The 23,742-nt window shown below is 45.7% G+C and overlaps 1 protein-coding gene across 1 annotated transcript; it reads right to left on the minus strand.

Moving 5' to 3' along the window:
* Window positions 1-3,699: 3,699 nt before the first annotated feature.
* On the minus strand, window positions 3,700-12,375 carry Wfdc2 (WAP four-disulfide core domain 2). Its single transcript, XM_013150358.2, has 4 exons — window positions 12,181-12,375; window positions 11,477-11,626; window positions 8,748-8,894; window positions 3,700-3,854 (listed from the first exon to the last, which is right to left on the minus strand). Exons 1-3 carry the CDS (start codon window positions 12,257-12,259, stop codon window positions 8,749-8,751), a joined length of 375 nt encoding a protein of 124 aa, XP_013005812.2. The 5' UTR covers window positions 12,260-12,375; the 3' UTR covers window positions 3,700-3,854; window position 8,748.
* Window positions 12,376-23,742: the final 11,367 nt, after the last annotated feature.

Consider the following 23,742-nt stretch of genomic DNA (forward strand, 5'->3'; position numbering starts at 1 on the left):
ACCATAGGAATGATCATCCATCCATCCATCCATCCATCCATCCATCCATCCACCCATCCATCCACCCACCCATCTACCCATCCATTCACCCACGCACCCATCCTACAACAATAAGGGTAGACTGAGAATCTGTAGACTTTCGCAATGGGACTGTGCCGTGTTTGACTCTCAGCTCCATCACTTCCTGGCATGACATTAGAACAGGTGCTTCATCTCTCTGGTCTTGTTTCTCATGTAATGTTGGAACCATAATAACTACCATGATGAGGAACTGTAAGGATTAAACCACTCATAAAGTGACAAGAACATGACAAGAGAACACAAAGAAACTTCTAACATGACTTTGGAGGAGATTGTGGCTACTGTAGTTCTCTGTTAATAAATATTTACTGAGCATTAAGAGCTAGGCCTGCACTAGGCTCTAGGGCTTCAGAAATGAACGTGAGAAAGTCCTTGTTTCTGAAGTCTTTGTGGCTAGACAAGGGAATTGTTGAAAGCAATTATCATTTATCAAATTATCAGTTTATTTTCTATTTATCCATGCTTTTCACTGGTTATCTTTTTACCTTTCAATAGGCGTAAGATGTGGATATTAGCAGTGAAGGAAACTGAATGTTAATGAAATAGATCACTCGTTCATGGTCTCACAGAAAGTTACCAAATCAAGTCTGGGTCCTGCTCTCAGATCAAATCCTGTCCTTTCCCCATCAACTATCCATTCGAGTATTGACTCAGATTAGGAGGTGGAAGCCTGAGAGAGCTTGCTATAGAAAAATCAAATGTGAAAACGCATTATTTGATGGTGGAGTTCAACACCTTAACACTATAAATGAGTAAGTGGAGATTTTGAAGAAACTAAATTGTACAACATCATGCAGCAGTAGGTGACAGAGCTAGAATATAGATTCAAAGTAAGCATGGACTTCACTACAGCAGGCTGTTCTGAGAGGTGGAAAGCTCACCTTTTGTAAAAATAGACAAAGCCAAGATGGTTGGGAAGAAAACGAGAACACAGTTGATGGAGAGAAGCTCATCGCTGGGTCCTGGTCATTACAGCCCCAGCAAACAGAGCTAACTGGTGGGGAGGTAGTGGATTTGGCTGCTTTTAACCACTTTCTCTTTCAGTGTCTACCAAAGCCCTTATCCTAAATATATCCAGTCTACCTGCGGAAACAATCTCCTGTTGAGCCTACCTCCAAAAATGGTTTTACAACTTAAATATTCCTGAATATAATTTATTTCTCTATGGAGTCTGCAAAGACAGTTTTTTTTTTTTTGCAAAAATATGTAAGCAAGTCTGTAAGGTTGCCTAGTTTCCTTGCAAAAACACAACCTTCCCTGGAGGCAGGATTTCCCAAGAACCATTGAAAGCATTGTGTGTGTGTGTGTGCACACATGTGCGTGAATAAGGGATGCATTCCTTCACCTCCAAATTTATTCTCCCTGCTGTATTCCTCAAATTACTTTACCTCTGTGCCTGAATTTCTACAAATGATGCTATTATATTTAAAATCTCAAGAGTTTGTAAAATACACACAAAAGTACAAACATACTGGGAAAATTTAGGAGAATCACTCACACTTTAGTATGATTTACTATTTTTGCCCATTTGAAGATAGAGGTTTTGAAAGAGTGGATTGGGACATGGTATTAAAGGGCCTACACTGGCAGATTCTTAGAGAAAAGGGGGAATTCAGGGGAGGGGAATAAAATGGGGGTCAGTGATATCTGGAATGAAAGGAATCAAAATGTGTTACAAGCATGCATGAATATATCAGACTGAATCTCATTATTCTGTGTTATTTATATGCACCAGTAAAAAAAATCTTAGAAAGAAAAAATGAGGAGAGGGGGGTCTAAAATATTTTCTACAGAAAATATTTCTGTAGTCTGTTATAATAGGAAGTAAGGTGACAACAGAGAAGGGAAGAATGGGGAATTGAGGGAGGAACTAAAGACTTTAAGATCATTTTGATAAAAACTAGTGGATTTTAATGAAACTCTCATCTGTAAAGTTGTATCACATCTTTCTGACACACAGGGAGAGCACAGAAGAGCCCTCTGGTTTGCCTTAAGCCACACCAGTGAGTACTGTTAGGAGGAAGAGAAGAAAAAGATGGGCGTCTGACATCTGCTCATTTGTTTCAGGAGAAGTAAATGAGGCCCAAAGATGGGCAGGGACTTCTTTAAAATCACAGAATGGGAACAAAATAGGGACAGTTTTGATCCCTCCAAATGCCGTTTGTACATTACAATGCCTTCCTATAATCTTCCAAACATCCTCTGAATGCAGAGATGGAGGGCAGAACTGAACACGGAGCAGTCATTTGGACCTTCCTTTCACCTGCCATTCTTCTTCAGGGTCCTCTCCTCAAGCCCAAGCTGGTAACTTTCCATTGTCCAAGGAATAAGACTATCACTGTGCCAGACGCTAAACTCCTTATAAATAATACACGTAAAGCTCGGTGGGATTGTGAAAATGAGATTTGACCATTGCTACTCAAAGTATGGTTCAGGGACCAGCCACCTCCAGAGCCTGTTAGAAATACACAATCCCAGGCCTAAATAGAACTGCGGTGTCATAGCATTCACTGCAACAAGATTCCTGGGTGATTTATGGGTGCATTCACATTAAGGAAGAAATGGAACGTGAGAAAACAAACATCAAAGAAATCAGCAATGTCCCCAAGGCCACATCCCTGCAGAGTGGCAATGCTGGTCACCGAGCTCATGTTAGTTCAATCCGAAGTCCTTGACTACTGTGCCACTCGCTTCCACGGATGTCAGAATTTCACCAGGGAACTGATTTCAAGCTATGGGTTCTACTAAAATGGGTTTAAAGCACCATTATGTTGCCAAGGCAACTATATCTAGCCGTCTCTCCCTCTGACTCAAAGAGGGACTAGACAGCATCACTGTGAGAGTGACAGCAAGTTGGAAAAAACTGGAAAGCAGTATTTTTGGATCTTCTCTAGGAAAAATCTGAGACAGAATCCTAAGCACATCCCATGGCCTTTGTCTTTTTTGTCTAGTGGGGAGAGTGTAAAGACAGATCTCCTGCCTCATTTCTGATCCCTGGGCTCCACTACCCCCATCACCACATTCCCCACACCCTTCTTAATCTCTCACTATGGGTAACATTCACCATGACATGAAGGAGGTGTGCAGGAGAGTTCATGCTGTTATACATGAGAAACCAGTCTGTGAGACGAAGTCCAACAAAGAAATTAAAAAGAAGAGGTGGAACCATCCCAAGATGTCACCTTTTCTAATCACTTGCAGTTCTAGTCTCTTGCTTAGGACTGTTATTAACTACTCTGAGGGTTTTGAGTAGCCAGGAAGCACAAGCAAATCTCCCAGCACTGTGTCTGGCACACAATATGTGCTGCTGCTTTTATCAGAATGCCCGGAAGTGAATACGAATGACTTTGGAGATCCCCATCACCTCTCTGAGCCTGTTTTCTCATCCATCACCTTCCGAGAATGATGACCAACACCTCGAGATTGGCGCAAGGATTCACCTGGAAAGTGTCAACCCAGAGGAGCCAAACCCTGAATGAATTTCATTGCTTCAGTGTGAACGGTTTCCTGGACTTCACACTCGGATGATCTGCTCACCATCCTACTTGCTTATTCATCTCAATCTATGTCTGGGCAACAGGAGCCCAGTGATATGAACAGATTCTATGGCTCCACCAATGCTGAAAGCTGTCATTTTATTGGTTGGGGAAGGGAGAAGCTGTAGTCAGCTCCGGGCAGAACTCAGGATCCAGGAAGGAAGGAGGGTCGCTGCAGTGGAGCCAGGCCAGGCCCAAACTGGCTTTTGCTGCTCCACAGGCTGGTTGTGGCTGGAGCTGGAGAATGAAAAGCACAAGAAAATCATCAACATCCAGCACGTTAGACAATAGTACAAGCTGTTTAAATCCCACGCTGTCATGGTTTATGTATGTGTCCCCCAGGTCTCATGAGTTTGCATTGTTCATTTGTGATGGTTCATTGTAATAGTGCTTTTATTGATGGTGTCAGTGCTCCACCCACATAGGGGTGGAGCCAGGATGTGATGTAATGGCAGGAAGAAGGTGTGTCTTGCTCTTTGCTGGTTCGAGTTTGCTGTTGCCGGCCGCCATGAACTGCAGCCCAGCCATGCCTGCCTGTCTTGGAGCCAACTGAGTGTGGACTGAAACCTCCAAAAACTGTAAGAAATAAACCTTTCCTTTCCCAACTTTGGGCTTCAGGTATTTTGTCCCAGTGGCAAGTAAAAAGTAACTAAGACAGAAATTTGGTACCGAGAAGTGGGGTCGTTTGCTGTGACTATCCTTGGCCATGTTTTTCATGAGGCTTTGGAAATGGCTTGTGGGTGGAGTTTGGAAAGGTTCGGACATGTCGCCTGGATGCATAGAGCTGGAGCAGCTTAGGCTGTTCTGTAGAGGAGATACTGGTTAGAGCTCAGGAGACCAGAAGGCTGATAGAAAGCCAGATGGTAAAGACCAGGCTTGGGAGGTTTCTGCTGGGAAGGACTGCATTGGTCTTTGGACTCCACATGATGTGTGTTATGGCTTGGCAGAAAGTTTGTCTGCATTTTGCTCCTGCCCAGAGACTTTGCCTGAGACTGATACAAAGGGCAATGGACTGATTAATCTTGAAAAGGAAATTAAAAAGCAATGGAACATTGAGGCTGTGGCATGGCTATTGTTGGGGGCTTTCAGCCAGCTTTATGTTTCAAATCAGAAGCAAAGAGCCCAGCAGGATAAGGTACAATGCTGTGAGTTTGGCCTGAGGGAAAATTCCAGGAAGGTTGTGGATTATAAAGACAGAGTTGAGATTTTGATTCCTGAGGAGAAACAGAGAGATAAGAACGATGGCCCTGGGGCATCCCAGGAAGTGGGTCCCACCCTGTGCAGCCTCACAGCAAAGATGAAAAATTTTGCTCAGAGGAAAAAGCTACAGAGTGCCATGCTCCAGAATGGCGACAGAGGCCAAGTGAGGTTCCAGAATGGCAACAGAGGCCACATGAGGTTCCAGAATGGCAACAGAGGCCACGTGAGGTTCCAGAATGGCGGCAACACAGAGAAGCTTTTCATCACAATCAGGTAAACAGAGCGCTGCCATCCAGGCAACTGACCCCTACCGCCAAGAGAGAGAAAAGCCTGGCTACTGCTTCAGCTAGCAGCAAACCTTGTCAGCATCCACAAGGTGCTGATTTTAGGTGTACAGAAAATGCGCAAATTCTGAGGTTAAGACGGCTTCCACCTCCATTGCAAAAGGCCTGGGAGGCCAAGCAGTGTGCCCCTGAGAGGGCAATTTGTGAAGATGTAAGGGTGAAGATGAAGGTGCAGTGGAGACCCCAGAAGTTTGGAAAAGCCAGGAACGTGGATGATGCAAGGAAAGCTGCAAAAAACGAGCAGAGAAAATTTAAGAAAAAAGCGCGGGAGTTGAAATCGCCAGAAGTGCCCTGGGGGTGGAATCACCCATGCTTTTTGGAGCTTGTAACCATATTGCTTCAGATGCTGAGTGTGAAACTCTAGGACTTAATGTTTGCCCTGCTGGATGTTGGACTTGGTTTGTTTCCAATGCTTTATATTCCCCTGTTTGTAACTGTTGGAATGGTAATGTTTATTTTGTGCCTTTGCATTTGAGAAATGTTTAACCTTGTTTCATTTGTACAGGGGGTTACAGTTAAGAGTTCACCATAGATCTTGGGACTTGGACTATTCAGCAATGCTGAAACTGTTAGGACTTTGACAACTCTTGGAGGTGGACTAAATGTCTTTTGTATAAAGGATATACATGAGTCCTGGGGGCCAGGGGTGGAATGTCATGGTTTATGTATGTGTTCCCCAGGCCTCATGAGTTTGCATTGTTCATTTGTGATGGTTCATTGTATAGTGCTTTTATTGATGGTGTCAGTGCTCCATCCACATAGGGGTGGAGCCAGGATGTGATGTAATGGCAGGAAGAAGGTGTGTTTTTCTCTTGGCTGGTTCGAGCTTGCTGTTTTGCAGTCGCCATGAACTGCGGTCCAGCCATGCCCGCCTGCCTTGGAGCCAACTGAGTGTAGACTGAAACCTCCAAAAACTGTAAGAAATAAACCTTTCCTTTCCCAGCTTTGGGCTTCAGGTATTTTTGTCTCAGCAATGAGCATAAAGTAACTAAGACACAGGCCAACTTCTCTGTGCCAGCATATGTTTGTCTGTCTGTCTCTCTCTCTCTCTCAAGTACACACACACCCACACACACACACAGCAAAAAGCCACCCTTTTGGAGATATTCTCTTATTTTTCTTTGGGTTCTAGACTTATCTCTAGTGCTTCAGATCATCCCCAGAACCCATTGGTATACAGTAGTGCCAGATAATCACTGTGAAGCCTTCCTAAGGGTTCACAGGCATTTAATATCCCCAGGAATCCCACCACCAGGAAGTTCTATCATGCCTGCATTCCTTAGGTCAGGTTAAAATGAACTGGTCAAACAGATCTTATGTATCTCTATTCTATAAACAAAATAAATGTGGTCCAAGGAGTTAAGCATCAGAACTAAAATTTGCTTGCAAATACCACCTGTGTAGCTGGCATTCATAGAACCAAAAGTTGGCTGGTATCAAAGGAGAGCTATGGGTCTTAGGGAGACCATGGACTCCCTTGGCCACAAAAGAGCACTCTTTGAAGTAGCAAGCAAGGCCTTTCAGACATGGCTGTCTCTCTCAGCTTCAGTTTTGCTTTTATTTTTTTAATCTGTGCACTAATAGATTTAATCGATGACCTTCAGGTTTCCTTTGTCGATATCTGGTTAAAGGTTGTACACGCCAGCAGTGATTTCAACAAAAGACACTTCCAAGTCCATGTGCCTTCTGATCCTCTGCCTGAAACACCTTCCCACTGCGCCTCACCAGACTATCTGCCTTTTCCTCACGTAAAGTTCTAGCTCGGGGTCACCTTCTGGAAATCCCCCTCCAACAGCTTCTTCAGCCTCCCCTCATCCCTGCCCAAGGGTTTCCTACAGCTTCCGCCTCTGTTTCCCACAGTACCGGTGCTGATGACAGAAACTGGGAGTGTCATCCATTCATTCACCTAAGCCATAGGACTGCAAGCTCAGGATTGTGGCAGTGGTCACCTTTCTGTACCAGAACTAGCGCATGGCTGAGTGCTGGGTCACCCAGCGGGCCCACTAAGCATTTCCTTCAGTTTTCCTCTATGCTTTTTTACACTTACTTTACAACTTAATATTGTTTTATTCTTAATTATATGAGGGCTAAGGAGGCTCTATATTATTATCTTTTCATAGCCAAGGTTACTCGAAGTGGATAAATTTGATTCTGGTCTGCTACAGAGTAAGTGCTTAACATATGTCAAACACACATTTAAGGAATCAAACTGAAGTGTGCAGGTTTGCACAAAAAAGCTAAGCCCTTTTAGTGAAAATAAAGACCAACTCTCTTCCAGCCCTCCACTGGCCATGCAGAGAGCATCCTACCTCCTGCCCCCGCCTCCAACCCTTTCAGACTCTCCAGCCACTGTTACCTGCCCAGGCATAGCTGCTCCCTCTCTGCAGCTCCTGACTTACTGAAATGCCTTCAACAAAGGAGAAAACTATCCCTTCCTCCAGCTCTGTTTGTCACAAACACTGCCTCACCTGCTTTCACCATGTTCAGACCCAGCATCTCTCTGGCCCTGGCTCTAGCCTGGTCCAGATGGTCTCTCATCGGGCCCCCACTTCTACAGTCTGTCCTCCCAGCAGCCACGCAGAGCAACCTCCCTTGAATGAGCCGCCCCATGCTCTGCTTACCTCATGCCCTCTTTTTGTTACTCTCCCCTGCTTACTTGTCTACAGCCCTCTGGCTCTTCTTGAAGTACCCAGGGATGCTCCTGCAGCCGCACCTGCTGTTTCTCTGCTTGCGACATTCTCCTTGGACGGCTCCATAGCTCTTCCCCTTCTTTTTAATTATAGATCATCTTGGCAAGGACTTCACTTACTATCTTTTTTACAATTTAAATAAGAAGTGTCTCCCTAAATAATCATATATTGAGGGTTTGATCCCTAATGCAGTAATGTTCAGAGGTGGGGGTCTAAAGAGGTAATTAGATCACGAGGGTGCTGAATTCGTCAGTGCTTTAACCCACTGATGAACTCATGGCTGAATGGACTACTGGGAGACGGGGCCCAGTGGGAGAGAGTAGGTTGCTGGGGACAGCCTTTAAAGGGCACAGACCCATCCTCTCTGACTTCCCCTCTCTCCTGCCTGCCAACCAGGTAAGCAGTCTTCCTTTACCATAACTTTCCATCATGGTGCCAGATACCTAATGGTAAGAGTGTCATCCGGCCATGGACTCAAACTCTAAAATCATAAGCCAAAATATATCTTTCCTCCTTTAAGTTGATGTGCTCAAGTATTTTGTCAAGGGGCAGAAACCAAGATACCTTGTATAAAAGTGCAACAATATTCCCTGTCTCCCCCTCCCTGAGTACTCCATGCCTCACTCGTGTTTCCTGTTCCCAGAGGCATCCCTGTAACATACTGTGAATTCTGCTTGCCCATTTTTCATCACCCATTAGACTATAAGTCCCATCAGGGAGACACTTTTGTCTGATCTGTTCACTCCTTGAGCATCCCTAGCATTCTAGAACTGTGATAGTTAAGTGCTCAATAAATAGCTGTTGAGAGAAGGAAAATCAATAAATGGACAAACACAAGCACCAAGGGCTTTGCCCAGGTCTTTGATCCCTCAGCCCTGGGTCCTTGGCCCACCTACCTTAGAAGTTGGGTGTGACGCAGGACACCTTTCCACAGCCATTGCGGCAGCATTTCATCACGCCACTGCACTGGCTGTCCTCTTGGCACTGGTCCTCACAGATGCCAAGCTGGGGTAAGTCCACACTGGGGCAAGTACCCGGCTTTTCTGGGGAGGAAAAAAAGTAAGAAGACTGAGATGGAGGGAGAAGACAATCAAAGCACGATCGCCTGCTGCTTGTCAGCCTGATTTGCAAACAGCACAGCTGCCTATCTGAGTGATCTCAGATGCTGGCATGGTTCCCATTTGTCCCTGAGGGACTGCCTACAAAACCTTCCTCCTCCTGCTCCCAGATGGCTCTGGAATCATCAGAGCTCAATTTGAGCCCTGTTCTACCATTTTCTAACTTGGTAGCTTAGGACCAGAAATCTGCCAGAGCATCAGATCTTTAGGTGTCACACGGAATCAGTGACATCCATGGGGCCAATCATCGGCTCATTAGAAAAGCAATGGAAATAAATAGCATTGTTTCTACCCCAAAGATTAAGCTACTTTGTAAAAATAATGATTACGATAATAGTTAACATTTAATTGGTTATTGCTATAGCCAGACACTTTCCCAAGCACTTGACATACATTAGCTCATCTAATTTTCATAATAACTGTACAAAGGGGAAAGGATATGTTAATATTTCCTCAATTTTACAGAAGAAGAAACTGAAGCACTACGAGGTTCAGTAATTTGCCTCACGGCATGCAGGACTGAAGCAAGACCGAACCACTGGAAATCTGGCTCCAGGCTGTGTTCGCCACCCTGCACTGTGCCTCAGAAACTGTGAAGTACAGTATTCCATGAAGGTGACACACTCAGCATTCACTTTTTTCCCTTCCACAGACTCACTCTCAGCTGCAGTCACCCAGTGCCATGACCGTCCCTCCATACACACTCACACGCCCTTCCACCTTCACTCACACACCCAGAGCTTCCACTGCAGAGATGTATCCTTTACAGCACACTGGCGACCTCCTGCAATCCTAGCATAAATAGCTTCACCCTGGGGGATATTTCTAACCCCATTCATAACAGAGATGAGGAAAAGGAGGCATAGAAAGGTGGAGGGGCATCCCAACATGACCCTACTAGTCAGGAGGTTTTGTTTAAGCAAGACCTGAGCCCAGGCTTCTACACACACACACACACACACACACACACACACACACACACAGAGAGAGAGAGAGAGAGAGAGAGAGAGAGAGAGAGAGAGGTGGTTCCCTATCCAAGGAGTAGAAGCTAGGCCTAGTCACATGTGAAACACAGGCCCTGAACGGGGTGATCAGTTGTAGAAGACCATGAGGGTAGTTGACGGAGCCCCTGCTTCCTAGTCCAAAGAAACCATTCCCTTGTACAGGACAAGACCTCTCAATTCTGGGAGGAAAAGCCTTGGGACAAAAAGAGGATAAACAGGGAACAGTATGCTACTAACAAAGCAAGCATGAGTAGTCCCTTCCCCGATGGGACACCTCTGCCCACCATCTCATTTAGTCCTCATGTTAATCCACGGTTGGGGGTTCTCAGGCTCACTTCACAGACAAGCAGAGGCGCAGAGAGACAAAAGCAATTTATTCAGGACCACACGCCTAGGGTATGTCAGAGCCAAGACAGGAACCCGCAGCTCCCTTCCCTGGCTCAGGGAGCCCTTGGACCTGTCCCCTTCTCCCTCTTTTGCATCAGTCTATCTATTGGAGAGAAGAAACAAGCTCTCCATCCACCTAACGTCTAGACTCCTCTTGCCCTTCTTCCTTTGTCATCTACCTTACTTCCCACTTCTTCTCTCCTTCTGGTCCTCTCTCAGATGCCGGAAGCCGCCCTTGATGGGCAAGTCCTCCTACCCTCCTGCCTTTACTGTACGGGTTCTCATAACTACAAAGCTTCCCAGCCTGTGCTGCCAGTTTAGGGCAAGATAACAAAGAGGGGGGAAAAATCACAGGGCTGCCTTCTGGATGAAGACCAGTAATTACACACCTCGGTCCTCCCTCTGTCCTATCGCGGCCTCCCACCCCCAGGTTTGCACTCTGAGAAACTTGCATTCCAGGCTAAGGCTGCTTCTTGCCCTGATCAGAGTCCCCTGTCTGTGGAGAGGTTTGAGCCTAGTAAGCATCCCAGCTCTCTCTCCCTTGGTCCTTAGGGGAAGACAATGTTTTAAAGATAAGGGGGGAGGACAGAGTGCCCAGGGCAGGATCCTGATTTTCTCTAAACCACTCAGCCCCTAAATGGCAAAGGACTCTGAACCATTTCATTGCCAGCCACGGGAAGGCAATGAAACCCTGGGCGAGAACAGCTTTCTCTGTCACTGTCGGTCTGCCACAGATAGAAGATAAAGGTCCCATCCTGCTCTGCACAGTGCTGTTCTGACCAAGCTGGACTCTGTGGAGTCCTGCCAGGCAGGCTCTAGCCGGTCTGGGGAGGAAACTGCGGCCCTGGGTCCCCACACTGCCCGGAACAATGTCCTGCTGTGCCTGCCCGGAAGCCCGTCATGCACCAGAGACTCGAGGCCAGCCGAGGGTGGGGGACCGCCCTGGCCCCCGGCTGCGCCTCAGTGACGCCTTTGTGTCCCCCGGGGCCACGCAAGGGAGGGCCCGGACCTTCTCGGGGTCCGGGTTTGGGTCGCCCTCCTTCCCGGAACCGGCACTCCCTGCTCCCCGTGGCCTTCGGCGGCCCCGCCCCGTCCCGCTGGTCACCACCAGGTTACCGTTGGGCACCGTGCAGACCGAGCCGCAGCCGCTCTGGCAGCACTTGAGGTTCCTCTCGCAGTCGCCATCGGACTGGCACTCGTTGTTGTGTGTGCAGTTCAGGTCCGCCTGGGGCCGGGGGCACAGGCCAGGTTTCTCTGCTCCTGCATCTAGGGGTGAGAGGGGGGAGCCTCAGTGGGAGCAGGCAAAGGATGCCCACCTCTGCTCCAAGAGCCCTAAATCTCAACGACAAGCAGTTTCACTTTCTGGCCCCTAGGATACCCTTTAGATCTCCCAGAGGGCCCCACCTCCAGACCCCAGAGTCTCAAGCACAGCGAAGTATAGTAGTATCCCATTGCTGGGCCTCACAGCCCTCAAATCTAAGGGGGAACCCCACACAGCTGAGCGCCTGAGAGCTTCGAAGTCTCAGTATAACTCCAGGTTCCATTCCAGCCGGTGTCCACCTTCAACAAGAAGCCATGTCCCTGCAAATGTCAGCCCTTAGCGCCGCCCCCCCCAGTACACTGTACCCCACTTCCTAAACTCCGAGAGTACTAGATTTATGTCTCAAGGGTGCCTTGTTTTTAATTTTCATGGATCTCCTCACTTGCACCCAGCAATCCCCACTTCTTCAGCCTCCAGAAAGGCTGCACCTCTGCCTGGCTCTGTCCGGCGCTGGTGACTTCGCTCTTCTGCATACCTGGCCTCTCCTTGCCCCACTCACCTGCGGCCTGGAGGAGGCTGGGCAGCAGCAGCCCAAGGAGGAGGGCTACCGACAGCGAGCAGAGACGTCTGACAGGCATGGTGCCCTCTGGGGCGAGGAGCAGGTGCGAGCTCAGCAAGGTGGGGGGATTTAACCACACGTCCTGGGGGCGTGGGGCAGGGGTGGGGCGGAGCAACGGGGTGCAGGAGGGGGGTAGAGAGCAAGCGGGAGAGCTGCCACCTCATGCCATTTCACAATCCCCTGGGATCAGGTGTCACTCTTGGCCCCGGTGGGAACCAGGAACCCAAGCAGCTTCCAGGCCTGGAGCAGCTAGACCAGCTGCAGCCAGACGGACGCTTGTCCACTGCTTCCTCTTTTCCTCCCTGCTGGGGCCTAAGGGCAGGGCAGGGCAGAACCTCAGGTCCTAGGCCGGGAGACCAGAGCCCACTTTCAGACTCTCTAGTCCTCCCTGGAATGCCCCTGGTCAGGACTGAGGAGGAAACGGCAGGGGGTCACAAGGAGGCAATAGACCCTGGGGATTCAGTGGTTGGACTTGGGGATGATTGAATCAGAGTGCAGAACCCCTTTAGGGATTAGTGGTGGAAGGCTGGAGTGGTGATCAGAGCATACAAGAGAGGCTACAAAGCACACAGTGGAGGCTACAGTGCAATTAATAAACGAGACATTCTGAGGAGGAACAGGTCCACTTCTGTCTCTTCACACCACATCTTTATCAGGGTTCAGTGGGTGAGGAGCTCCTTGTCTAAAGGGATCTTCCCAGCAGCCTAGAACTAAGCATTATTTTCAACTGTATATGACAGACACACTGGATGTTCAGATGTTTGACACCCTCACCCTTAGGTCTCATGTAAAGCAGTACAGATAAGGCTCTAAACCCAGCTCTGTCTCTTTCTCTCTCTCTCTCTCTCTCTCTCTCTCTCTCTCTCTCTCTCTCTCTCTCTCCAGTTCTTTGTTTCTTTCCATCCCATGGTAAATATTTGTTGGGGGCCTACTACGTGACACACAAAGAGAGGATACTTGTACAGAGAAAGTAAGCGAAATGAGCCCTCCAGCCCTGTTCAAGAGTTTGGTTTGACTCTCACCTGTATCACTTTCCATTAGAGGGATTTAGAATGATAACTTCCCTGTTCTGAACAACCATTCTGTCTGTCATCTATAAAAGTGGTGATTCAATAAGACTTCAGAGAGAACAGGAATGCAAAGATCCTGCCACAAAATGGTTATGATGAGTGAGCTTACACTGACTGACACAGGAACCCAAAATACAGCATAGATGTTGTGACTGCTCAGTAAATAAATTTGAGTGTCTACCATTACTAAGGAGGCTGATAGTACAATTGACTTCTGTATCCATAGGTTCCTCCTTCTTTGATTCAGACAAATGGAAAATACTTGGGGGAAAATTGTGTCTGTATTGTATAGACTTTTGTTTCTTGCCATTATTCCCTAAACAATGCAATATACAACTATTTGCATGGCATTTGCATTGCAGTTGGTTATTGTAAGTAATCTGTGTATGACATACAAGCACAAGAGTATAAGGTAGTGGTGTGAACCAATGGCACAAGTGTTACTTGTTTTTTAATAACAAAAGATGTTAATATATGAGTTTTTTTTTTTTTAAACTAAAACCTCAGGATTCAGGTTTAATTGCAGTGTTGATACTTTGTGATAAGTAAGTGGGTTTGGGGTCACAGTTTGGGCACTTATCACTAAAAGGTTTGCTGTCACTAATACAGTGCAAGATGTGTAGGTTATATGTAGCACACGTGATTTCTGTATCTACAGGGATCCTGAAACCCATCTCTTGCAGATATTGGGGAGTGACTATACACATCAAGCTTTAGAATCCAGGGTGGTAAATGCCAAACAATTACCAAGGGTACCATGCAAGAAACACCTGTAAATATTCTTTATGCTCAAGTGACCTGAGATTCCACCAGCCCTGGGGGTCTTTGTTCCTGGAGGCTAGAGGAAGTTTGGGACAGTGAAAACTAGAACGATAGGTGAGTAGTGTTTCGTGATGTGAAATATCCACTCATTGCTCCCGTGGTAGATGTTGGTAAAAGAGGCTGAGAATGTCTTCCTCGACTTCCTGTGCTCAGCCTTGGGACTGGAAACATGCCATTGTTGGGTGGGACCAAGGCTATTTACTCTGAGCTCAGAGAACAGTCAACAGCATTGAGGGCCAGAGCTAGGTGGGGACACAGCCCTGGGCAGGCTCCTGAAATCCAGGGCACGTAGAGGACACTTTGGTGAGCAGCTGGTTTTAGCCTGTGGACCAGCTAGCTAGGGGCACTGAGTACTGAGCATTGTTGCCCCAGCTTTCTTTTAAGATTTACTGAGCTTCTTTGGCCAAGAAACTAAGCAGCATTACCCCTCCCAGCACCTCACATGCTTCCTGGCTGATTGCGCTCTCTTACTGGAATGTGGATTAGTATGAAGCTCAGAAGTGGGGTGGGGTGGGGTAGAAGGATGGAGAAGAAAGTTTCATAGGTTAGTGGCATCAGATGTTTAGCTTTTGTGGTTGTGTGTTTTCTCTTCTGCATAAATAAAAAGGGCTGAGGTTTTAGAACTCAAAGGATCCGGGTCCTAGTCAGAGGTTAGCCACTTCCTGCATGTGGCTTAGAGCCTTTTAGGCCCTATGTTCTCCTCCACAAAATGAGTAACATCTTATAGGATTGCTATATGTGTTAAAGGGAAGAGCATACAACAAAGTTTGCAAATTCAACTGGAGCACATGTACTACTGGCTTACACAGTACATTTTAAAGATTTAAATTAGTTGCCAACATTTAAAGTGGGAAATTTCACATAAAAAATCTGTAGCTCCTTTTGGAAAAAAAAAGTAAGATCTGGCAGCACAGTCCTGCAAACTTATAAAGCAGCCATCAGCTGGTGAAATGTTAGAGACAACCACTGGGACAGAGGACAGTCTCCTGGGATCTAAACCCACTACTCATGAAAAGCATGGTTTGTCTGTTCTTCTGAGGCAATCAGGGACCTAGAGGTTAGACCTGCAGATGCCCAATGTGTAAGTAAAGACAGGATAAAAATTTGGTATTTCTGCCTTCGTGTTCTTCCTCTTCTGTTAAATCTTTTCGGGAGGTCCCTGGTGAGCTTCTCACTAGCAGCCACAGTTAGTCTTGTGAAGCAGGCAGCTAGGGGATCAACAGTATCCACCATCTGACTGCGACTTTGTGAGAAAATGCAGGTAATCCAAAGGACACACAGGATCATGAGCATGGAGGTATGTGTGAGATAGATATGCAGAGGAAAGGACTTTTGGAGTCACACACCCAAAACCTGGAATGCTTGGCTAGAGATTAAAAGACGGTCTAAGGCCACCAATCCAAGGAGGATTAACACACTGCTTCAAGAAATGTATGCTTTGGCCCTCCACCTTCCCATACTTAAACTGACCCTAAGGTCAGTGACATAACAGACCACTCTGACCTTCCCATTTCTTTCCCCAGTCTGTTCCATGAATAGCTACACAGACATTCTCCTTCCTTTTTTTGGTCTTTTTGAGACAGAATCTCACTATGCGGTCCAGGTTGGCCTTGAGTTTACTTTAACCCAGGCTAGTCTTGAATTTGTAATGATCGTCCTGCCTCAGCCTCCTGAATGCTAGCATTATAAGTGTGTGCCACTATGCCTGACATCTTCTTTGTTCTTTATCCTTGCTTCCTGGTTCTATCAATAAAAAGTCACAGGGCTTCAGTTTGGGACTGTCTTTTTTGAGATTTTTTTCATGCTGGAAAGTCTCAGTTAAGGATAGTCCCTCTGGGCCCTCTTGGTATTTAGATTGGATATTGTCTCTGCATAATCTTTCATCCTTTAGTGCCATGCTATGGCCATGAACCATGACACACAAGAATATTAACTGCTCTTTTCCTCTCCAATGTTCAAAAGATACCTTCTAAGTACAGTGGGAAATAATGGGATTTCAACTTGGAGAATGAATGGCAAATGCCATCTAATTTATAATATATGAGAACCTCTCTGGCTGTTCTGATGAATGGATTATAGGAAGCAGCTGCAGAAATGAGGGTAGTTACAAAGGGATTTTGTAACTGCTCAACAAAAGATTGAGCGTAATGTTTCTTTTATTAGGCAAATGATCATAAATTACTTGGTAGGGGTTGGTCCATGACATCTGGAAGACAGGTCTGAATTAGGTTGGCTATCCTCAGATAAAAATCACAGGGAGAGGCTGTGTGGTTACTGAGTTATTTGCTAGCAGGAGGCCAACCGCGTGATCCTGGTCCTTCCTGGTATACAGTGAATGGGGAACCCTATGACTGCCATGAAAGTTGTATCCTAAGGAAAGCGTGTTGGAGATCCATGTGATTTTATTACTCTGCCAAGAGAGATGTGGCAGTCTATACACAGGACCATAAATGTTTCAGTACTCCAATTAAAAAGTGGGTGGGATCTGTGCCTTCTTCTCTTTGATCTAGGCACGTTTGTGATTGCTTCAACCAATAAAGTATAGTAGGTCCTATCACAGGGCTTTTGAAGCTAGCTTTTAAAAGGTCATAAGTTTTTTACCTTTCTCACTGAAGCCTTGAGCTGTTGTGGAAGAAGTCTTACTATCCCCAGGCTGCCACAAGTAAAAAGGCCCCAGGCACATGAAGACACTGCATAAACTCTTGGTCAACAACCATAGCTAAACCCAGCCTCTCATCATCCTGGCCCCACTGCCAGACAGGCAAATGAGGAGGGACAGTTACTGCTTTTTCAGAGGAGCTCCAGTCTTTGCCTTCAGCCTGGACATTGTCTCCTGTCTTCTGGCACAGACTGTTTGGCTTCTGTCTAGGACTCTTCAGCCTCCCATCGCAGATTCTTCAGTGTTCCATCATAGACCTCTTGATGCGGACTTGCACAGGACACTGCAGTAAGCTTCAGCCCTTGAGCTGGACCCCTCAACCTCTAGTGTGCAAACACTCTCTGCAAGCCCCCTTATTCAACTCTGTGGCTGACCGTTGTAAGCCAATCTTGTGATTTCTTATACAGTTGTATATCTTGTGTTATATCTGTTTCTTTCCAGTAAACCCTGACTGATATATAAGGTGACCACCATGAGCACAAAGTTCTTTGAGTTGGAAATTTGGGGATCCGCTAGGTGTGTCAGTGTACATCAGATAGGGACCACCTGCTACCCAGACTGCTTCCTGCATGAGACAATGTGACTTTTTATCTATTTAATCCTCAGTCAAGCTTTTTTTAAAAAATCTGTACTGGGGATCGAACTCACGACCACCTGCTTGCAAGGCAGGTGCTTATGCTGCTGAGCTAAATCCCCAGCCCCTAAGTCAAGCTTTTCATAGTCTGCAAACAAACACTTTACTAAGTCCTGCAGAGACTATATTATTTTCCTAGGGCTCCTGCAACAAATATCTCACATCGGGTGGCTTAAACAACAGAGATTTATTCTGTCATAGTTCTGGATGTTGAAGTCCAAGAATGGGGTGTTGATGGATGAAGACTGTGAGGGAGCATCTGTTCCATTTCCCATTGCCTCAGCTGCTGGAGGTTTGGTGGGAACCTATGATGTTCCCTCATCTGTGGAGCAGTACCCCAACATTAGTCTGTATCTTTACTCTAAATACATGTCTAAATCTAAATTTTTTAAAATAAGGACACAAGTCAGACTGGAGCAAGGCCCACCCTGTGACCTCATTTTAACTTGATTACCTCTGTAAAAAAGTTATCTCCAAGTAGCGTCACATTCTGGGCTACTGGAATTCAATAGACAAATTTGGAGGAGACACGATTCAACCCATAGCAGAGCCCATTGCTCTGTGCAGGCTGATTGAAATGATTCCACAAGTGCTTGCACAGATCCAGTTCAGAGCTGGTTCAGTGACTGACTTCCTCTTCTGGTAGCAGCCTTGAGCCTTTCTGATACCTTAAAGGGAAGGTGTGCCCCGAGGCCCAGTCCTACTTACCACTTCTCCACGGGCACAGAGGTCTCTGGCTCTCTGCCTCTTACTAAGTGGTTTACTCAGCAGTATTACTCATCACACTGTCCCCAGCTATGTTTGTGTCTCTTTTCTCCAATGGCTTTGGTCTTCCTGAGAATAGGGACAGGGTTGAACTGCAGTACCTGTCTTGATTCTCAGCTCCAAGTCTCTCAAGTCTGACTCCCTCAAATACTGAAGTTTCCCTGATCTGGTCCTTAGTATAAGCTTGGAGGTCTTTATCCAGTATCTGTGGGTATCTATTGTGTAGCTCTTTTTTTTTTAATGCTGCAGGAATCCAGCGGGAGGTGGAATTATTTCCTCTGGCTAGGGCAGAGAAAGCAATCTCTGAATTACATGGAAACACATGGAAATAGGTCGAGACATGTGGGGAAGGCATTCTCCATCCAGTTTTGAAAAGTGGGGAAAAAGATTGTGAGAATATTTTCTCAAATATGGGAAGTCCTGCGTCTGTAGAGAAAGTGGATTCACTCATGCAAACAACCAGAAAGAACCAGCCCCAAGCTACATAATTATTGCTTTATGAAACCAGTAGACCATGAAATAATATTCATAAACTATGTTGAAAATCTAAGGAATAACAACTCAGTAAGCACTTGTGGAATTCGCGTGGGTGGTGGTGCATGAGTGTTTGCAGTAGGGACGCTAATAGAACCTTTGAAGCCTTCTTGTGCCTCTCAAGCTGTTTCCTTTTCCTCTCCCTGGGACAGAGCCAACAGCTTGAATTTTATGCTTATTGGTTCCTTGCTTTGCTTAATTGTTAAACTATATAGTTATCCTTGAACAATATTTATCATGCTTTCTTTGCATTCTTATTTTCTGTATTTTCTCAGATGCTTCTGAATCTTAAAGTATTTGGAGGGTTCATTCCACCCTCTGTCAACTCTCAATGATCATGCCCTTGCTTCCCTTGTATTTTAGAAATTTGAATGATGAACTCAGGCTCTTAGAACTCTTCCTGTAGAAATCTTTGAGACTTAAAGGTAGAGTCCTCCACAAAGACTTTGTTTCTGCCTAATTTCCTAGTTTCTGGTGATCCCACTAACCCAGGACCACTTTTAATCAAATTTGCAAATGGAAGTTCTTCAGATCGTGTGTGTGGATTTTGAACCAGCTCGAGATCAGGAAACAGGGAGCTGGATGAAGTGGTGTTGGCCTGTAATCTACTTAGGAAGCTGAAACAGAAGGATCACAGGTTTGAGCCCAGCCTAGGCAACTTAGTGAGACCCTGTCTCAAAATTTAAAAATAAAAATTAAAAATAAAGACCTGGAGATGTGGCTTAGTGGTAGAGTTCTTGCCTAGTATGCTCAACACTCATCCTCAATACTGACAAAAAAAGGCATGTACCCTCAACCCCCAGATGCTGAGTCTCTGCCCTGTGTGCTCTGGAAGGTCCAGCCAGTGAAGACACTCACCCTCAGCACAAGAGGAAGGTGTTAGGCCATACGCCTGGGACCATCAGCTACTCTTCTCTGAAGTCCAAAAGCTGGGTGAGCAAACTGTCCTAGGACTTCTGGCCCTATTCATTGCTGAGGACACTCAGGATTGCCTGATTTTTCTCTGTGGCATGAATATGTGGAGGAGCATGGTGGAAGAGCACAGACGATGGCCTATGCTGGCCGAGTAGCCTCTCAATGTAAGTTGATTTCCTTGCAGGATGGGGTAATACAAGAGCTGATCTTGATTACCATGTGTCAGGCACTTGCCTAAGAACTTTATAAATAACCACTCATACAATCTTGCCCTATTCACAGGTGAAGAAACCAAGGAGGCACAGAAAAGGAGCTTGCCTGCGTGGCAGCCAATGCCAGGAACCACACTCTGTTCCTCCAGCACCAAAGTTCGCACTCTTAACTCCTTACTCATAGCCTGAAGAAGGAAGAGCAGAGCAGAAATTCCCCCGTCTCCACTCCCTGAGTGCTTCTAGTTATAGAAAGAAACAGCACATGACATCATCTCAACAAATGAAGGGAAAGTCCAAGGATAGAAATCTGGATTCCAACACTGACAGTGACTACTGAGCCAATCAACACCATGGCAGAGCAACAACTGGGAGGAAGAGGCCACAAAAAGGTCACCTAAAAGTGAAGGAGGCAGGGGAAAGAGGGGTTGCTGTCACCTCCCATGGAGGTAAAACCTACATGTAAAAAGTCACGTACTGGTGACTGAGGTACTTTAGTTACACACCCGGAGGAAAATACCGAAAGTATTGGCCAAAAAAGTTGAGGAAGAAAAGTTTGTTTGGGGAAGAGAAAAATGGAAGAAGGAAGGCAAGAGGACTACTGTTTCTTATGTCAAATCTGCTAGTGATATGTGACACTTTATAAAAAAGAGTGTAGAAATATATATAGTTTTTGTAAATTAAAAAAATAAACAATTGACTATGTATATGAGAACTCTTCTAGCATGAGGCTATGTGTTCTCTGGATCACAACAAAAATAGTCTTCATTTTAATAGTTAAGTAAAATAGGAAAAATATGAAATTTCAGGAAACTGGCAAATGACTCCAATAAAATTTGATAATGAAATAAAGAGAAGATAATAAAGAACAGAGTGACAAAAGGACAACAAATATTTTTTTAAAATCTGTGTTTTAAAGTAGTTTTAAAAAAGAGAAACTTTTCCTCTTTCCTCCAAGGCATTCCTTTCCAAGGTTTATTGAATCTCCTTCTCCCTGCATTTCTGAGCGGTGGACAGAGCAGATTTCATCACCCCCGCATTACAGAGGGGAAAATAAAGTTCAAACACAATGGGTAGCATAGCATGGGCCACTTGTGTGCTTTCAAGTAAAACCATAAAACAGATTTTACGGCAGTGTTTATTTGTCAGCATCGGTCCACAGTGATGACTTGAGTGCAAAAGGGGTCACAACTGGCATCACCATTGGAGAGAATGGAGGAAATAAAGACAGATACAAAAGGAACCAACATACAGGCCACATCTCCTGGTCAAATGCATAGACTTTTCCATATCATTAAGCTTTTTTTTTAGTTTTTAAAAAGTAATGCATGTTTGTGATACACAATAATTATGCTGATCTTGGGGAATTAGTGCGTATACACAGAGCGTCTTGATCATTTCTATTTACCACTTCCCTGTCATCCCTCTGTCTTCCCATCCCCAGCTTCTCTTCTCATCTCCACAAAGTCTACCTCCCTGCTTCCTATCACCTCTCACGTCCTCTTCAGTGATTTATATTTGGGGTTTCCTATATGAGAGAATCCATTATTATTCTACATAAACTCCCCGGGAATGTGCTCCGGCCATACCGCTGCCACCAGGAAGCTGAGTCCTGATGCTGAGAGGAACCAGATCTCATTCTCAGTCCTTAGACTGAGTCAAGACACACAGTTGGCCCTGCACAATGTAGGTACTGCTTTTTCTTGTTACTGGGTTTTGTTTGTTTTGAGACAAGGTCTGGCTGTGTATTCCAGCCCAGCCTGGTACTCTCAGTGATCCTCCTGCCCCACTAGGATTACAGGTGTGTACCACAACCCCAGGCAAACATACAGAGATTTATACCTCATCGTGCAGTGCAGTACAGGCATCTGCCCTGAGGGTGAAGTCAGGAAATTATTTATGGACATAAGAATTACTCCTGGGTTTCAGGGAAGTACCATGATTATGAAGCCTATGGACACTTTTCTTAAAGGATATTGGTTCTTTTGTATTTCTCAGAGGTTCGTGTTTCTAGTTTGATGGTCACTATTCTCTCAGGGATCTTGGTCATGTAAGAAAATTGGGAAAGAAATTTACAAAAGAAAAAGTTCTAATCTAAGCTATGTCTCAGCTCAAGGTGGGAGAGCCTTTAAAGAATATTTCCTTTCCTGATGTTATTAGACAATAGACTATGATGTGCAGGAATACTGTATGTATTTTGGTAGAAATATTAGGTCTCACATCTTTGGAGCTGAGACTTACTAAATGATTATAAGTGCATTGTGGCCTGTGGTATTTAGTTCTTCATTTAACTGTAACTGATAGAACAGGCTGTTTTCAACTCTTTGCACCTCAGGCTTGCTGATGTCTACCTACCAGCCTAACACCATTTTCCATCTTGGGGAAAAATCTCAGATTGCTCCAGGGCCCTGGATTTACTCCCTAGTGGTGCTGTACAAACAGGCTCCACACTCACATGCACACGATCTCAGATGGCTATCCATTGTACTCTCTCCTCAGATCAGTTTCTCCCGTGCTCCAAGCCCTTGGGTGGTTTCTCACTTTGTGTGGAATTGCAATCTAAATGCCTTGCACGGCCCATGGCCTGGCTTGCTTCCTATCTTTGCCTATTGTTGAGGAAAAGGAACTTCTGGGGCCTTTGCATTCATTTTGCCTTTAGCACCCCACAAATACTCACCCTGCTCTTTCCCTCCATTCAGAGATATCCTGCCCGAGCCAGCCCCTTCTTTGCCCTGCAGCCTAAGTTATTTTCTCATAGGAGTTAACAATCTGTGAAATGTATCTTGATCGTTTGCCGTTTACCTCTGTATTATCCCTAGCTAGAATGTCAACCCCAGGAGGGTGGGGAGCTGGGCTCTGTGTTCATATCTGGACCTGGTAACTTGAACTGTGCCTAGCACACACACTAAAGGTGCTCAATTATAGCCAGCCTACAGATAACCCTGCTGCCCTCTGTAGGCATTATTCTGAAGTCTGGCATGTACTGCATTAACCTCCTTGGTTCACAATAATAGCCAAAGAAGTGACTGTTATGGTATTATTCTGACTTCCATTTTAGAGGCAAGTTAAATGACAGAGAATGGACATGACTTGTCCACGCAGCCATCAAATTGGCAGAGCCAGGTTTAAACCCGGGGTCTGGTCTGTGCTTTCAGTCACCGCATCCATTCTCTCTAATAAACACTTGCTGAACATGTGCGTGCATGAATTGATGCCTGCCTTGCCTCTTCGCCTAGATGTTCCTCAGGCACCACACAGTCAATATTTACACAACTGAATGCATTGTCCTTCCAGCAAGGACTTGCTCTTCACTTCTTTCAGTCACTTAGTCAGCAGGCTGACTGCCATCCTTGACACTTTCCTCACCCTCCGTGGGCACCTGCCCAGAAAACCTGTTGATTCTAAGTCCTCCCAGCCCCTCTCATTTCCTCTCCTCTCTGCTGAGTCAAGGATGGGGTCCTTTCCTATTTGGAAAATCAATGTGGCCATTACTGCATCAGACTCCACCTCACCTCTGCATCCCTCATCAGAGCATTCTCCTAAGCTGAGGGGGCATAGCCTTTAGCTTTCTGATAAATTCCCCAGGCTCTTAGCTCACCTTGCAAAGCTCCACAAGTCTAATCCCTACCCCTACATCTATATGCGGCATCACTGTGTTCCATCTTCCCATGAATCCCCATGTGGCTTCTCTTGCTTAAGGCATCTCTTACACTTTCCCGTCTACTTACAACGTTCTCCACCCACCTCTGAGTAACATTCATTCTTGTGTTTCAGCTGAAACTTCCCATCCTAAGGGAAGCCTTCCCGCCACCACCTATGCCATTTCCACAGAATTTGGGTCCCCTAATTACTCTTTCATCATACACCTCTATATACCTTTTGCTAACAAGCTGT

The sequence above is a fragment of the Cavia porcellus genome, unplaced genomic scaffold (assembly GCF_034190915.1).
Source record: "Cavia porcellus strain 051 isolate PalLab524CR breed Dunkin Hartley unplaced genomic scaffold, mCavPor4.1 scaffold_5, whole genome shotgun sequence".
In the NCBI taxonomy this organism is placed as follows: Eukaryota; Metazoa; Chordata; class Mammalia; order Rodentia; family Caviidae; genus Cavia; species Cavia porcellus.